This window comes from Muscardinus avellanarius (genome assembly GCF_963383645.1).
Source record: "Muscardinus avellanarius genome assembly, chromosome: 19".
NCBI lineage: Eukaryota > Metazoa > Chordata > Mammalia > Rodentia > Gliridae > Muscardinus > Muscardinus avellanarius.
In genome coordinates, this window is record NC_137805.1 from 821,584 (window position 1) to 838,621 (window position 17,038).

Here is a 17,038-nt window from a genome sequence, read left to right on the forward strand (position 1 = left end):
CTTGAAACTTCACTCCTCCCGTCTCAGCCTCTCAGGTACTGGAGTGATAGGCATGCACCACTGTGTCTGGCTTGGTATTGAATTCTGAAATTGATTTTACAATCCACTAATGGATGTAACTGGAGTTTGACAAACGTTGCTGTTGATCATAGTTGGTGTATGATTTATATACTAATTATGCATCTTTCATGCATATTTACTAAAGCAGGTTATTTATTTATCTAATTTTGCAGAACTGGGGATTGAACCCAGGGGCATTTTACCTCTGAGCTATACCTCCAGCTCTATTTCATTCTTTATTTTGAAACAGGGTCTCACTAAATCGTAGAGAGCCTCACAAGTTACTGAGGCTAGCCATGAACCTGCGATCCTCCTGTCTCAGTCTCCCAACTAACAGGATTACAAACATGCGCCACTGCACCTGGATTAAAGCAGGCTTTTCGATGTGTCACCAACAACTTTCTGTTATCTGCCTCTACAATGGATGCCACGTGTCTTCATGTCAGATATAGTACATCCCACAAAATTTCTGGAAGGTAATATTTTATTGTTCAGCCTCCTAATTTACAACATATCTTTTTAAGTTTACTTATAAAATTTTGTCATGGGGAGTAACAATATTAACCTGATGAATTGCTGTTCGCTTATTTCATTTTTCTAAAAATAAATGACTATAAGTAACTGTCTCTTGCATTAAGATTAGGGATATCATAAAAACATCACTAGCTAGACATAGTTTAGTGTTAACACTGATGCAAAAAAAGAGAGACCAAATATTTATATATAGCACTATATATTTTATATACTGTATACTCATATCAAAACTTGCCATTTCTATTAGGAAGCTGATAAGTTACTCTCTAATTTCATAAATTATATCACAACTGTGAAAATATGGACAACTATTTTATATTTTTGCTGCTTATATAAGACATTTAATGTTTATACAGAGAGCTGCAAAATTACAGAGGTGATGTAATGGGAATTGATGAACATTTTCACCTGAATTTCCATCGGCCTTTTTCTTCAGCCAGACTCATCTTGATATTCTCTGAATATTCTTTTAGAGATGAATATGGTGTCTGTTTTTTCAGTAAATACACATACACACATTTTAGGTATATGTGTGTATATACATTTATACAAGTGTATATATATATACACATACATACACACATGTATATAGTCTACATATGTATATATATTTTGGTGTGCACTCATACATATGTGTGCACATCATGTCCTTTGGTTTATATTCAGATCATTAATGTGAAATAAATTTTCAATGAGTTCCATTTATTTTTCTTTTAAACTGGTTTAAAAAGACCTTTGCAACAATTAATAAATTTTCCTTTAAAATCATAAATATTATTACACCTGAAAGGGTGATGCAGGGGAAGTCACAGGTGTTAAAGAAGACAGAAATTCAAGCCAATATGGGGGAGAAAAGAAAGTGATATTTCTAGAATTCCCTCTTAAAGTTGCCACCTTTGGGGGATGGAACCTGTGCTCCTACACTGCTGGCTTGAGGAAAGGGACCCCAGGCTAGGCACATGCTCCCGTAGGCGGGGAGGGGTGGAGCCAGGAGTGGGTGACAAGGAACCATTTTTGGGGGATGACTGGGCTCTGGGATCAGGGTAAGAAGGCGACCCTTGGCTGGAAGCACAAGTGACAAGTCACTTTGGAAATATCAATTTGATTATGAAATGGTGTCACTGGAAGTTGACAGCTGTCACCTTTGAGTTGCACGTTAAATGTCCTCAAGGATTCCTAAATTGCCAACATGGCAACTCTGTGCTCTTTGTGGTACTAGCTGTTCTAATAGAGGTCTCCTTTTGCCTCCTTAGGGCCTCAAGTTACTGGGAGGGGTGGCCCTCTGCAGAAGAGGCTCCTCGCAGGTGGAGGGCAGGAGATGGCGGCCTCTAAGTTCCAGTATGCCCTCTTTGCCCTCACATGCCTCTTCCAGAACAGAGGCCTTTTGCCCTACACATCAATGGAATCGAAACGTGAGAGAGTAAGATTATTATTATTATTTGGTACTGGGGATTTTGCCCAAGGTCATTCTACCTCTGATCTACACCACCAGCACTATTTTATTTTTTATTTTGAAACAAAGCCTCAGTAAGTTGCAGAGGGGGGCTCTGAGTTGATGAGGTTGACCTTGAACCTGTGATCCTTGTGGCTCAGCCTCCCAAGTACTACCAGTACGGGAATGCACCACCTTTCTTGGATATTACTCTCTAATGATACTTTTGAGAAATTAAAGTCTAAATAGATTATATATATAAATTTCCACCTTACCTCTCACTTAGGTCAAGAAGCCCCAAAGTGACTGAGGAAAGGGAATGGTCTTATTTTAAAAAGCAGCAAATTCCTCTTTACAGACATGCCACTAGATCAGCCTTCTTTTTTTCTTGGATAGTTCTATGTGGAACTCCAGAAAATTGGGAAGGGGTATGAATTCTGTACATCTGGAACGAATTTGGGCATCTCTAGCAGATTTTACTATAGCTCAGAGCAGCAGTTGGTGAATGAAAACCAAGCTATTTAGCTTTTATATCATGCTGGCTGAGCAGGATGAATTACAGACTTAGTGGATAATTTCCAATGCTCATTTTGGAATCTCTTTCCCTCATCCGTTAATTCGGGCTTTCTATGGATGACCTCTTTCTCATCATGTCACCTTAATCTACATCCTTGACAAATCTTGTTAAATTCATAGCATCCTTCCCTTAAGGATTTATACCTTCCCCTGTGCTTTGAGGTGCTGCGGAGCTCACCCTCTGACTCACTTTTAATTTTCTTGTTATGTAACAGTTCATCTGCTGAGACCACAGCTGAACTTCTCAGGTTCTGCGTGTGGTTTTTCGCATGCATTTCTCCCCCCCTTTCAGATATGGGGAAAAAAATCGAGGGGACAGCAGTCAGTTTTGTTTGCAGGTTATTACCCATTTAAATGGCAGAAATAATGTAGAGTCACACATGGGACAGAGGTGTTGGTGGGAACACTATATTTGGGGCATAGAATTAAAAAGGTTGCTTCCATTGTCATGAAAATAATCATCAACAGTGAACAAAGCTGCAGGTCAAGAAGGTGGAATTGCTCTGTGGGGTGACGGTAAGTGCTAGATGCCTGCCAGAAACACGAAGCCAGGACCGAGGCAGAGCGGGGGAGGTGGCGGGAACAGAAGCGCGGCACTAGTTCTTGCTGAGGATGCTCTTGAGGCTTCTCTCCACAGCTTCGTCCAGCTCTTCCTCTAGCTCTTGCTTCTTGGACATGGCCAGCTTGGACTGGTAATCCCTCACCACCTGGTCGATGTAAGGGGCGCTCTGCGTGCCATGTAACATCAGGGTCCACTCCTTTAGCACCCCTTTCTGGGGTGTGCTGCCCACAAACCCCAGCTCCAGGGTCCAGGTTCCTCGGGCATCTTCCCCCCAGGTATGGGTGGTCATAAAAGGCCACTTGTCAAATCCCACCTTCGAGTCATCATCCCTTGGACGCCGGCTCAGCAAGATGGATTTGGTACCCATGGGGGAAGTCATGTTGATATTTAGGTCTCCCCTCCTGGTTGCGTTGACCGTGATCACAGCTTGGACATGCTCGAGGTAGCGGACGAAGTTCTCCTTCCCCTCACACGCGTCAGTGGTGAGAGTCAGCACCAGCTTGCCAGTGGATGGTATTTTCCTGAGGGCAAAGGGAGGAGGAGATATGGTAAGGAAGCTGTGCATAGCTTGTGAGAGGATTCAAAGGCAGCCGCAGGTAGTGCAAAGAGCTTTGGGGTTAATTGGATAGGCCTGGGTTTAATTTGCACACAGCTCTGGGAGTCTGAGCAGATTATGCAGACTCAGAGCCCTGCTGAGTCTACTTGCTTGGGAATGCGGTAGGTGTTGATGCCCCTCCAGCACCTCCTAAGTCCCCTCTGAGCCATCTACAGTTTAACAGTAAGTTTGATTAATAGTGATATAGAATATTATAGCATAGTTGTAAGCAAATATTATGGAATGGAATACTATAGGATAGTTGTAAACAAATGTCATATAAGTGTAAGCAAGCAATTGGAAGAAAGTGACCTGCTCCAATTAGAAGAAAGGTCAACAGTTCAGCCATGAAAACACAAAAAGACTCTATGGAAAGAAGGACTTGAGGCCAGCTAAATGCAAGTGAGGGAAGCGATTGCCATGGAGCCATGAACTCCGTTGAGCCCATTATCCAAAGGAGTATGCCTGAAGTGATGGCTGACCATCTGGCACCAAGGTCCCCGGCCCTAAGCAGAGATGCAAGCCCCTCTGGCCTGCCACCCAGACAAGAGAGTTAGGAGCTTCAGAGGCCCGAGAGTTCCTTGCCTGGAGTGGGCCCATTGAGAACAACTAGGTCACAGGAACCCTTCTGCTTCACAGAGGACTTTAAACTGATAATGAGTGAACTGTGTGAATGTGAACTTAAAATTTGTGTGTATGATGCTTTGACTCCCCATTTGACCAAAGTCTGCCAGGGATAGACTTGAACATTGTGCAGTGATTACCCCTTTTGCTTTATGACCAATAAAGCTGACATTGTGAAAAGACACAAGCCGTGCATATTTCTTCTCTTAGGACATGGAGTGCTCAAAATATCTCCACATGGCCAGGTCGACATTATGCTTGGTGCCAATCATGATGTTAAACTCATTGTTCTTGACTTAGTTCCACTAAAACACTTGGAAAATTGGCCAGTATCTATACTTTAACGTACCTTGGAGGTTCATATAGCATGGATCTTTTAAGTTAGCATGTGCTATATAGGACTTTGTGGGAGTGCTCAGGGGAGGAATACAGTGTGTTTCAGGGCATTATGGAAAGATACAGAAGGAAGGCCACTAAATCGGTTTGGTGGCTAGTAGTCTGCACTCCTAAGGGAAAAGCAGGAAAGCTCACTCACGGTCCCCGAAAGCTTTTTATCCTGATGAGAATACAGGTAGAAAGAAGAGAAGTCAGGCCTGGTCCTAGTCCTGACATTCATTTTCATTTATTAATTTCAGTCTGGTTTGTGATCCACAAGTAATGTCTTCAGCCATAGGCAGAGTTGGCACTCAGTCAAGGCAAAGTGGGAAGAGACAGATTGAATCCAGGGGCATTCTACCTCTGAGTTACATACCTAGCCGTGTGTGTGTGTGTGTGTGTGTGTGTGTGTGTGTGTGTGTGTACTGGAGATGGCACCCAGGGGCATTCTACCTTCAAAGGACACCCACAGCTCTATTTTTTAGTCTTTATTTTGAAACAAAGTCTCACTAAGTTGCAGAGGGCCTCACTTAAGTAGCTGAGGCTATTCGCAAATGGAGATCCTCCTGTCACAACCTCCCAAGTACTGGGATTATGAGCATGTGCTACCAGGCCCGCCTTCCTATTTTATTATTATTATTTTTTAGTTTGAAACAGGGCCTCACTAGGTTGCTAAGAATCTTGTTAAATTGTGGGGCTGGCCTGGAGCCTGCAACCCTCCTCTCTCTGCCTCCTAAGTACTGGGATCACAGGCATGCCCCACCACACCTAGCTTGGGATTTATTTTTTTAAACCTGCTTTACCTATCTGAATTTAAACATAAAATAGGTTCTAAAATAATGCTTTTTAGCATTGACAGGGTATTTAAACAAACACTTTCCTGCCCTACTTGCAGGAAAACTCTGCCAGCTTCAGCTCTGCTGTGGGGAGGTCAAACTCATGTTCATCCAATTAACTGACATTGACTCTGTGTGTCATCACACCATGACCCCACTGGTTTTCAGCAGAGTCCAGTTACTTGGCTGGACAGCAGTAAACCCATCTAACTGAGTCCTGCACTTAAGATTGTGTGGAACAGGATGTGGTGGCTCACACTTGCAATTCTAGTATTTGGGAGGCTGAGACAGGAGGATCTGAGTTTGAGGCCAGCCTCAATTACTTAGTGAGGCCCTCTGAAACTTAGTGAGTCTCTGTTTCAAAATAAAGATAATAAAAAATAGGGCTGAGGTGTAGCTCAGAGGTACAATGCCCCTGGGTTCAATCCTCAGTAACACACACACACACACACACACACACACACACACACACACACACGACTATGTAGTAGCCTTCTGGACTGCACCACAAACTTGTTCATTCTGACTCATATGCATTCTAGACATCTGGGTTTGTCTAGCCAATGGTTAATCAGTTGGAATGGAGAGGTACAGCTACTTTCTGGCAAGACCTGGTTATTGGGTAAAGTGTTTTTGCTTCTTAAAACTAATGACCTTCTTTTGTTGGTGGTAGTACTGGAAATTGAACCCAGGACTGTTCTACCTCCAAGCTCTTTTTTTTTTTTAATTTGAAACCAAGTTGCTGAAGGAGGGTCTCACTGAGTTACTGAGTCTGGCTTCAAATCTGAAACCCTCCTGTCTCAGCCTCCCAAGTGCTAGGGTCACAGACCTGTACCCTATGTTGACTCACAACTGAATCTTGTATCTTATTTCCTGTTATTTGGGAGCCCAAAGGACATGAGTTCTCTGAAGTCATCTGTCCTGAAAGTTGTTCTGGAAGTTAATGTGAACTTTGTGTTTCTCCTGGGCTCATTTCATTTTTCCCACAAAATTCTCCTCTGACAAGGGACCAGAGGTGCCCTTTCCAAGAGGCGACAAGCACGTGGGGGCCTATTTAAGAATGCAGGGTCTTGAGCTGCAAAAAAGGAAAGAGCAAGTTAAAAAAGCCCCCAAGCTGGGCATGGGGGCACACAATGGTAATTCTAGTACTTGGGAGCCTGAGACAGAGGATCACAGGTTTGAGGCCAGCCTCAGCAATTTAGAGAGGTCCTCAGCAAGTTGGTGAGACTCCATTTCAAAATAAAAAATAGAGCTGGGAGCAGCCGGGCGTGGTGGTGCACACTTGTAATCCCCGCACTTGGGAGGTGGAGACAGGAGGATTCACAGGTTTGAAGCCAGCCTTGCTGGCTTAAGAGACCCTGTTTCCAAATAAAATAATATAAAATAGGTCTGGGAGTGTAGCCTGGAGGTAGAAGGGTTCCATCCCCAGTACAACCAAAAAAAAAAAAAAAATAGATCTGGGAGTATAGTTCAGAGGGAGAACATCCCTGGGTTCATTCCCCAGTAACTAACTAACTAACTAACTAACTAATTAACTAACTAATGATCCCTCTCTTTCTCTCTCTCTCTCTCTCTCACATACACACACACACACACACCCACACACACACACACACACCCCCCCCCCCCCACACACACCCACACACACACACCCACACACCCACACACACACACCAGTTTGTCCAGGCACTCCATACAATATGGTCATCTATTTGCCAATATTGCTGAAAAGGATTTAGACAAGAAAAGATGCAGACTTGGGAACCACAAAACAGATGTGACTACCAGCCCCACTTATAATTCCTTTGTGGGTTACATTATTATTTTTGAGGAAGAGTTAATAGTATCATCTGTTTCTTTGTAGTGCTGCATGGATGTAATAGGAAAACTTACCCTGGATGGCTGGTACCTAGAACCATATCAGCACATTGTAAATGCACAACACATAATATTGTAGATGGTGCAAGGAAACTTATTATTTTTTCTTTGTGGCACAGGAGATTACACTCAGAGGCAATTCTACCTCCAGTCTACACCACCAGTTCTTTTTACTAAAATTTTGTTTGAACGAGGGTCCCTTTGGGTTGCTGAGCATCTCACTACATTGCTGAGGCTGGCGTTGTGCCTTCTACCACGCCCAGCACTACTGCAATTTTAAAATTCACTTTTTCTTGTCACCTTGAAAATCCGCATGTAGACTTCAGGAAAATTTATTTGTTACAGTTTCTAGTTTGACTCCTAAGTCCCAGTGAGAATTTTCTCCCTTGTTGCCTATGTACATCCAAAGGCCTCATTGCATAAAGAGTATGGAAGGCACTTGTCTGGTCAAGGTTGAAGTCACTGGCACCAAGCCACAGAGCCACAGACCTTCTCATCCCCGTGGCCCCCTCTGCTACCCCATAAGCTGATGCCTACCTTAGCAGAATTCCAGCCCTGAGCTGTGAAGTTTCCTATGACATTACCCCTGGAACATGAGATCCTCTGTGCCAATTATTTTATCCAAGTCAAAGATTTGCACCCTTGATAACCTTCAAGCATCTTTCTTTCCTTCTCCCCCTCCTCTCACCTTAACCAGTCAGTATACACATTCACCCAAGACAGGCTGGGATTCCCCAGGGGGTGAAGCAACTGCTAACTTAAATGTCAAGAGCTGGTTGTGGTGGCGCACGCTTGTAATCCCAGTACTTGGGAGGCTGAGACAGGAGGACCACAGGTTCATGGCCAGCCTCCTCTACTTAGTGAGGCCCTCTGCAACTTAGCAAAATCCTGTTTCAAAAAGATAAAGAATAAAAAATAGGACTGGGTGTGTAGCTTGGAGGTAGAATGCCTCTGTGTTCAATCTCCAGTAACACACACACACACACACACACACATCAAATTTCCAGCAGGTATAGGCCCTGTCTCAATCCCCCACCCAGGACACCACAGTTACCAGAAAAGCACAAAGAGCTACAGCTAATGGACAGATCTTACAACCCTAGGTAAGCAGGAGGCTTGCCTTGTTTTCTCCTTAGAAGTACTCAAGTGTCCCTAAATATCCTGGTGCATACATCAGTGCCTGGCACTGACCACTGAGCTCTTTGCAATGCCCTTTTAGACAGGTATGTTCCTGTCCTGCAGAGTGCTGTTGTTCTAATGTGCTTAAAGGTACAATAAGGTATAAGTGCAACAAGAGGCAGAGCCATCGATTTGTATTATTAAACTCACAGCAGCTCCCCAAAGAAACTGTAGGCAACTTGCCAGTGGCCCTAATGAAGAGCATCTCTGAATTCTCTGGATGAGGCAAGGATAAAATCTGAGCCTCTTTGTGCTGCCATTACAAAGGCTTACTGAAACCAGTTGTACTGGTCCTTCTGGAACTGTAATTTATCAGAACCTTAACTTATTTGCCCTAATAAGGCTTGCATAACAAGAGCAAAAACACAATTATTAATTTCATCAAGTGTTTGGTGAAAGAATGCATTTCTAAGACTTATTTCAAATGTTTGAGTTTTTGCATACAGGGGCCCAACGTCTCGAGATTTGTTTGGATTCTTTCTGTGTCTCACTGCAAAAGGCAGCAGCTCTGTAGACAGACACACCTCTTGTCACCCTGGTCATTAAATCATTAGGTATTGTCCAAAGAAGCAGCCAGCTCTCAGTTGTGTGTAGCTTTAATGGTTTGTGCCTTCTGATGGCACTTGCAAAAACAACACCCAACTGACTGCTAATAACCACATTTTTTTTTTTTTTTTTTTTTTTTTGCGGTATTGGGGATGGAACCCAGGGGGCATTCTACCTCCAAGTCACACACCTAGCCCTATTTTTTATTCTTTATTTTGAAACAGGGTCTAAGTTTCAAAAGGCCTACCTCCCTAAGTAGCTGAGGATGGCCACGAACCTGCAATCCTCCTGTCTCAGCCTCCAAAGTACTGGGATTACAAATGTGAACCACCATTTCTGGCTGCTAATCGAATTCTTAAATCTATTTTTATTTATTTATTTATGTATTTATTTATGTATTTATGTATTTATTGTGGTACTGGGAATTGAACCCAGAGCCATTCTACCTCTGAGATTTACCCTCAACCCTATTTTATTCTTTATTTTGAAATAGGATCTCACTAAGTTGCAGAGGGCCTCACAAGTTGCTGAGGCTGGCCACAAATCATTGATCCTCCTTTCTGTACTGGGATTACAATCATGTGACACCATGCTTGGCACTAAGTGTCTCTTTAAAATATACATTTAGTAGAAAGAGATAGGGAAAAGGAAAAAGAGCTGATGAAAGAAACAGGTCCAATTATGCTGTGCTTGTGTATGCCGGTATCACTACCAGTCTAATTGTTATTTTAGGGGAAGTGGTAGGTAGCCGAGTGGGACCTGAAGGGACTTACACCAAGACCTGTGTGCATGTCTGTTTGTATGAGTTTGATTCTTAATAAGATATATAATTAGGACTTCCCGGAAGATGGCAACCAAGGGAAGCAGCACATCTCAGTCCTGCTGACACGCAATCTCTATTGACATGAAAACAGTGTCTTGACAAGAGAAAGAAACCTGTATAAAATTGAACAGAACAATGAAATTGAAAGGTGATGGGAACAAAGCTAAAAAGCGAACAGAGGACAGAAAAGTACCCTGCCTGCCTCTAATGACTGCACGTGTGGGGGTCACGGCAGCACCATCTGCCTAGCCATGTCAGGACTTCTGGCACTGTGGTCTCCAGAGACCCTCAGCAAAAAAGCCAACAACTTAAGTAAGCGGCTGCAGCTCATTGGAATTGTAAGCAGATGTCTCCTTGTCCCTTGTTCCACAGAGACTCTACTACCTGAGCTCTGGCTAGAACCTGCAGCAGCTGTGGCCAAGCTCACTGCATCCTCCAGATATCCAGAGCGGTGCTCAACAACACTGTGAGTGAACCAGCTGTCCCAATGGGAGCCCACCCAGAGCAGCTGCAGGAACTCACACAGCAAGCAATAGACTTCCAGGGTCTGAGACGTTGTGGTTCACCCTGGTGAGGTTGAGGATAGAGTCTGCTGTTGGACAGTAGAGGCATGGACTAGCAGACAGTCTCTAGGCCAAAGGGCAGAAAGGCACAGTATCCTAGTAGGGTTTCCAGAGATTGCCACAGACCACCCAATTCTGGTGACCAGGGGGAAGTCAGATAAACCCAGCCCTATCTGTGGAGAACATGGACTCCTACCTATACAATGGGTCTGCTCCCAGAGGCACCTGCTGCCTAGGTAGGTAGGGAGAGATGCAGGCTCAGGGTCTGTGGAAAGCCTGGAGAGTGGTGCATACACTAGATCCATCCCAGTGATATCAGCCACCTGCATAAACAGAGAGTCTCAGAGATGGGCCCTTTTTGAGAGCTCAAAGACCCAGGCTTGCAGTGGGAAAGGTGCTGGTGGCACTTGGTGCATGAACAGACAGAGACATCAGACCAGGGTCCAAATCACTGAAGGAAACCAAAAATCAGGGTTACAAACTGACATAATTACCATGGTTACAAGGCAAATGAGAGTGCTTGGAACTTGCTCCAGAACCTATTATAGAAAATGAACCTTAATAAAAAAAGAAAGTGAACCTTAAGCGGCTGAAAGACTCTATGCAGATGCCAAGTCTGCTCAGTATTCATATATTTGTAGAGTTGTTTAATTTTGTTATTGTTTTGTTTTGTTTCATCTTCTGTGTGTGCTTGTTTGTTTGCTCTCTTTCCACCCCTTTCCAAGGTTCTTCCCTCTTTCTTTTTCTCTCTTCATCCTTTTTTCTTTCTTTTCTTGGTCTTATATTAAATCTACTTTATATCACTATAACTAATACTCTACACTGGTTACTGTAATCCTCCTACATATTAACTATCTCTTGTCTTTATTATATATCTCTTGTCTTACTATACTCAAACTCTCATTCTATCTTGTCACATCTGCTACTTTACCCTGTCTTTGCATTTACTACTTCAGCACATTCCTCTTCACTATACCTTCACCACTGAATACAACCCAATTTTCCCTTGTATACACCAGCTGACACCTACAGAGTGAGAGAAAGCTTTCAAAAGCAACAAAGATACAAACTTAAGAAACCTGAAATCATGAGAAGGAAAAATAGCAAGGAAGCAATGAGCTCCCACAACCCCATAATAACACAACCCGGCAACACAGAATTTTAGAGATCACCAGAAGGACAAATCAGAACTTTAACTTAGAAAAAAACAATTTGACAGAACGAATTGGACATTGAAAAGACTGGGTATATTTTATTTTTTTTAATTTTTATTTATTTTTGGTGGTACTGGGGTTCCTGGAAGCCCTTCTACCTCCGGGCTACACTCCCAGGCCTATTTTATACTTTTTTATATTTGGAAACAGGGTCTCTTAAGCCAGCGTGGCTGGCTTTGAACCTGCGCAATCCTCCTGTCTCCGCCTCCCAAGAGTGGGGATTACAAGCGTGTGCCACCATACCCGGCGACTGGGTATTTTAAAAGAACTAACCTAAGAATACTAAGCGTAGAAGAGGGAATAGAAGGTGAAACCAAAGGGATCAACATTCTTCAAAGAAGTAAAACCAGAAAATTTTCCAAACATAGAAAAAGAGATTGATATGCAGGTACAGAAAACTTATAGAACCCCTTTTGGAAGAGATCAGAGAAAAGGTTCACCACACTGCATAGTAATCAAACTGACTAACATAGAAGCCAATGAAAGAATCTTAAAGGCAACAAAAGCAAAAGATATTCAGAAACAAACAAATCAGAATCATTGCAGACTTCCCAAACCAAGTTATGAAATCCAGGAGTGCCTGGAGCAACAAATTTCAAACTCTGAAAGAAACAACTTGCAGTCCCAAATTTTCTATCTAGCAAAGATATCTTTCAAATTTGACAAGTAAATAAAAATATTCTGCAACAAATAGAAGCTGAAAGAATTTGTGTGTTCTAAGCCAGAACTGGGGAAAATATTCAGAGATTAAATATAAAGAAGAAATAAGTAATAAACTCCAGACCAGAGTAACAATAATTTCCATCAAACAAAAAACTAAGCAAAGAACAAATACTACCTCAAACAGAAGTTAAAATTCAATATGTTAGGAATTAAAAATCATCTTTCAATAATCATGCTGAACATAAATGGCCCCAAATGCCCAATAAAAAGACATAAGGTGCTGGGTATGGTGGTGCATGCTTGTAATCCCTGCACTTGGGAGGCGGAGACAGGAGGATTGTACAGGTTCGAAGCCAGTCTCGCTGGCTTAGGAGACCCTGTTTCCAAATAAAAAGTATAAAATAGGTCTGGGATTGTAGTCCGGAGGTAAAGGGTTTCCAGGAACCCCAGTACCACCACCACCACCACCACCACCACCACCACCACCACCACCACCACACACACACACACACACACACACACACACACACACACACACACAAAAGACATAAGGTGGCAAAATGGGTTAAAAACAAGAATCCACCTATATACTGCCTACAAGAAATACACCTTATAAGTAAAGATAGTCACAAACTAAAGGTGAAGGGCTAGAGCAAGGCAATTCCTGCCAAAATAACTTAAAGAAAAGCAAGAGTACCAACTATGGTATCAGAAAAGTTAGACTTTGAGCCCAAGTTTATCAGAAGAGACAAAATAGATCATTTTTCATTGGTAAAAGGAAGAATACAGCAAAAGGAAATAAAGATAGCCAACATTTATGCCCTAAACATAGGTGCAGCAACCTTTATAAAATGAACTCTTTGTGATATTAAGTCACACATAGATCCCAATACAATAATACTGGGAGACTTAAACACTCCTTTCACACCATTAGATCAACCTTTTAGACAAAAGGTCAATAAAGATGCCTCAGACCTAAAGAACACTATCAACCAAATGGACCTATTAGACACAGATAGAATATTCCACCTAATCACAGCAGAGTTTATATTTTTCTCAGCTTCTCACAGAACTTTCTCCATAATAGACCACATCCTGGGCCACGAAGTAAGCACTAGCAAATTCAAAAACTGTGACATACTCTCCTGCATCTTTTCAGACCACAATGGAATGAAACTATAAATCAACTATAAGAAGACCCAGAGTAACCACATAAACACATGGAGACTGAACACCACACTACTGAATGAGGAATAGGTCATAGATGAAGTAAGGGTTGAAATTAAGAAATTCCTAAAAACAAAAGAAAATAGAGACACAACATAAAAAAAACCACTGGGACACTTGAAGGCAGTGGTAAGAGAAAAATTCATAGCACTGAGTGCCCATATAAGGGCAGAAATCACCAAATAAATTACCTAATGGCACACCTCAAAGCCCTTGAAAAACAGGAACAGTCTAATCCCAAAGACAATAGAAGACAGAAAATTACTAAAATAAGAGCAGAAATCAATGAAGTAGAGAATAAAAATACATAAAATCAACGAAACCAAAAGCTGGTTTCTCAAAAAAAAATTAACAATATAGATAAACTACTAACCAACCTAACCAAAAGAAAGAGAATCAATCCAAATTATGAAAATAGAAGATGAAAAAGAAGATATTGCCACTACCAGTGTGAAAATCCAGAGGATTATCAGAAACTACTTTGAAAAACTATACTCCAACAAAATGGAAAATCTGAAAGAAATTGACAAATTTCTAGATACATACAACCTTCCTAAACTGAGTCAAGAAGATATAGAAAATTTAAACTGACCAATAGCAATTAAACAGATTGAAGCAACAATAAAGAGCCTACCATCAAACAAAAGCCCAGGACCAGATGGCTTCCCAAGTGAATTTTATAAAACCTTTACAGAAGAGCTAATACCAATATTACTCAACCTATTCTGTTAAATAGAAAGAAATGGGACTCTCACAAATATATTGTATGAAGCCAGCATCACATTAATACCCAAACCAAATAAAGACAGCTCAAGAAAACTATAGGCCTATATTGTTGATGAACTTAGACACAAAACTGCTAAACAAAATACTAGCAACATGCATTTAAAACCACATCAAGAAAATCATATACCATGATTAAGTAGGGTTCATCCCAGGGATGCAAGGCTGGTTCAACATACAAAAACAATACCTATAATTCATCACATAAACAGAACCAAAGACAAAAATCACATGATCATTTCAATAGATGCTGAAAAACATATTTGACAAAATTCAACACCCATTTGTGCTAAAAGCACTGCAGGGAATTGGAATAGAAGGACCATACCACAATATCATAAAGGCAATCTACAATAGGCCCACAGTCAGCAGCATATTAAATGGGGAGAAACTGTAAGCGTTACTCCTAAAAATAGGAACAAGCCAAGTATGTTCATTATTACCACTTCTTTTCAAATTAGTACTTGAGCCGGGTGTGGTGGCGCACGCTTGTAATCCCCGTGCTTGGGAGGCTGAGACAGGAGGATCGCACAGGTTCGAAGTCAGCCTCAGCTACTTAGTGAGGCTCTCAGCAACTTAGTGAGACCCTGTTCCCAAATAAAATATAAAAAAATAGGTCTGGGAGTATAGCCCAGAGGTAGAAAGCCTCTGGGTTCCACCCCCAGTACCACCAAAAAACCCCCAAACAACAACAACAACAACAACAACAACAACAACAACAACAACAACAAAACAAATTAGTACTTGAGACTCTATCCAGAGCAATAGGGCAAGAGAAGAAAATCAAAGAAGTACAAATGGGGATAGAAGAATTAAAACTAACCTTATTTGCAGATGACATGATACTATACTTAGAAGACCCAACAAACTTAACCAGAAAGCATATAGAACTGATCAACATATTCAGCAAAATGTCTGGATACAAAATCAATCTTAAAATTTAGAAGCTTTCCTGTATGTCAACCATAAATCCACTAAAAAGGAAATCCAGAAAACACTCCCAAATCCAGATATCCCACACAAAAATTAGATACTTAGGAATAAACCTAGCCAAGGACCTCTACAAATAAAATTGTGTAACATTGAAAAAAAATCAAAGAAGATCTTAGGAGATAGAAAGATCTTTCATATTCTTGGATAGGCAAAATAAATATCATCAAAATGGCCATTCTTCCCAGAGTGATCTACAGATTCAGTGCAATACTCATTACATTATTAAGGTCATTCCTCACAGACATAGAAAAGTCAGTCCTTAAATCCATATGGAACAACAAAAAACCCAGAATATCCAAGTAGTTCTTAGCAACAAGAACTAGGTAGGAGGCATCACAATACCTGACTTCAAACTATACCACAAAGCCATGGTAATAAATACAGCATGGTACTGTCACAAAAACAGACACATAGACCAATGGAGCAGAATAGGAGAATCAGCAACAAATCCATACACTTAACAGCCAACTGATTTTTGACAAAAGGGCCAAAAACATAAACTGGGAAAAAGATAGCCTCCTCAACAAATGGTGTTGGCAAAACTGGTTATCCATATGCAGAAAAATGAAAATAAGCCCCACTTTTTCAATTCAAGATGGATCAAAGACTTGGAAGTTAGACCAAAGACTTTGCAGCTACTTGAAGAGGGCATGGGAACAACACTCATGAGCATGGGTAAAAACTTTCTTAATAAGATCCTAAAGACACAAGAAATTAAAAGGAGGATCAATACATGGCATTGCATTAAACTGAAGAGCTTCTGTAAAACAAAGGAAACTATCAAGAACTCATCAGACAGCCAACAGAATGGGGGAGATTTGGCAGCTACTGCTCTGATAGAGGACTAATATATAGAACATACAGAGAACTAAAAAAAAAATAATGCCAAAACAAAACAAAACAAAACAAAAAACAACAAACCCACACATAATCCAATCAAGAAATGGGCAAGTGAACTAGATACTTCACACACAAGAAAAAGAAATACAAATGGCAAATAAATGTATGAACAAGCTTTCAACATCATTAGCAATTGAGAAGATGCAAATCAAAACTACCCTGAGATTTCATCTAACCCCTATTAGAATGGAAATCTTTAAAAACACAAACAGTACTTAAGCATATCACTAAGCCAAGCAAGGGAGGGAGGGACGGGGAGGGAATGGGGTGGGAATTGGGTAGGGGTTATATCAGCAATGAGTACATGTTTGTACACACAAGTTTTTTACCCCAATATGTTGTATGAATATAATGCACCATTAAAAAAATTTAAAAAAATAATAAAAAAATAAAAACTCATCTGAAAGAAAAAAAAGATTTTAACCAAGTTAACAAGCATAAGTATTTTATTGTTGTTTTAATTTGCATTCCCCTGATGACTAATAATGCAGCACATTAATATCATGTGCTTTGGGTCATCCAGATAACTTCTTTTGAGCAATGCCTGTACAAAATTTTTTGCTCCTTTTTGTAGGATCTTTTTTTAATTGGTGCATTATAATCATATATCATGATGAAGTTCAGAGTGATAAGAGGCATATATGCACACAGACCTTGGTGAGCCTTCCCCTAGCT

General features: G+C 41.1%; 1 protein-coding gene across 2 annotated transcripts in view; it reads right to left on the reverse strand.

The window, feature by feature from the left end:
• Positions 1-3,198: 3,198 nt before the first annotated feature.
• Positions 3,199-17,038, reverse strand: part of PCSK2 (proprotein convertase subtilisin/kexin type 2) — a gene marked incomplete at both ends in the record, with an annotated part of 308,819 nt that continues 294,979 nt past the window's right edge. For both annotated transcript variants that reach the window (XM_080716067.1, XM_080716066.1), the window contains one exon: positions 3,199-3,685. In XM_080716067.1, coding sequence (XP_080572193.1) covers positions 3,199-3,685 — 487 coding nt within the window. The remainder of the gene's footprint in view (positions 3,686-17,038) is intronic.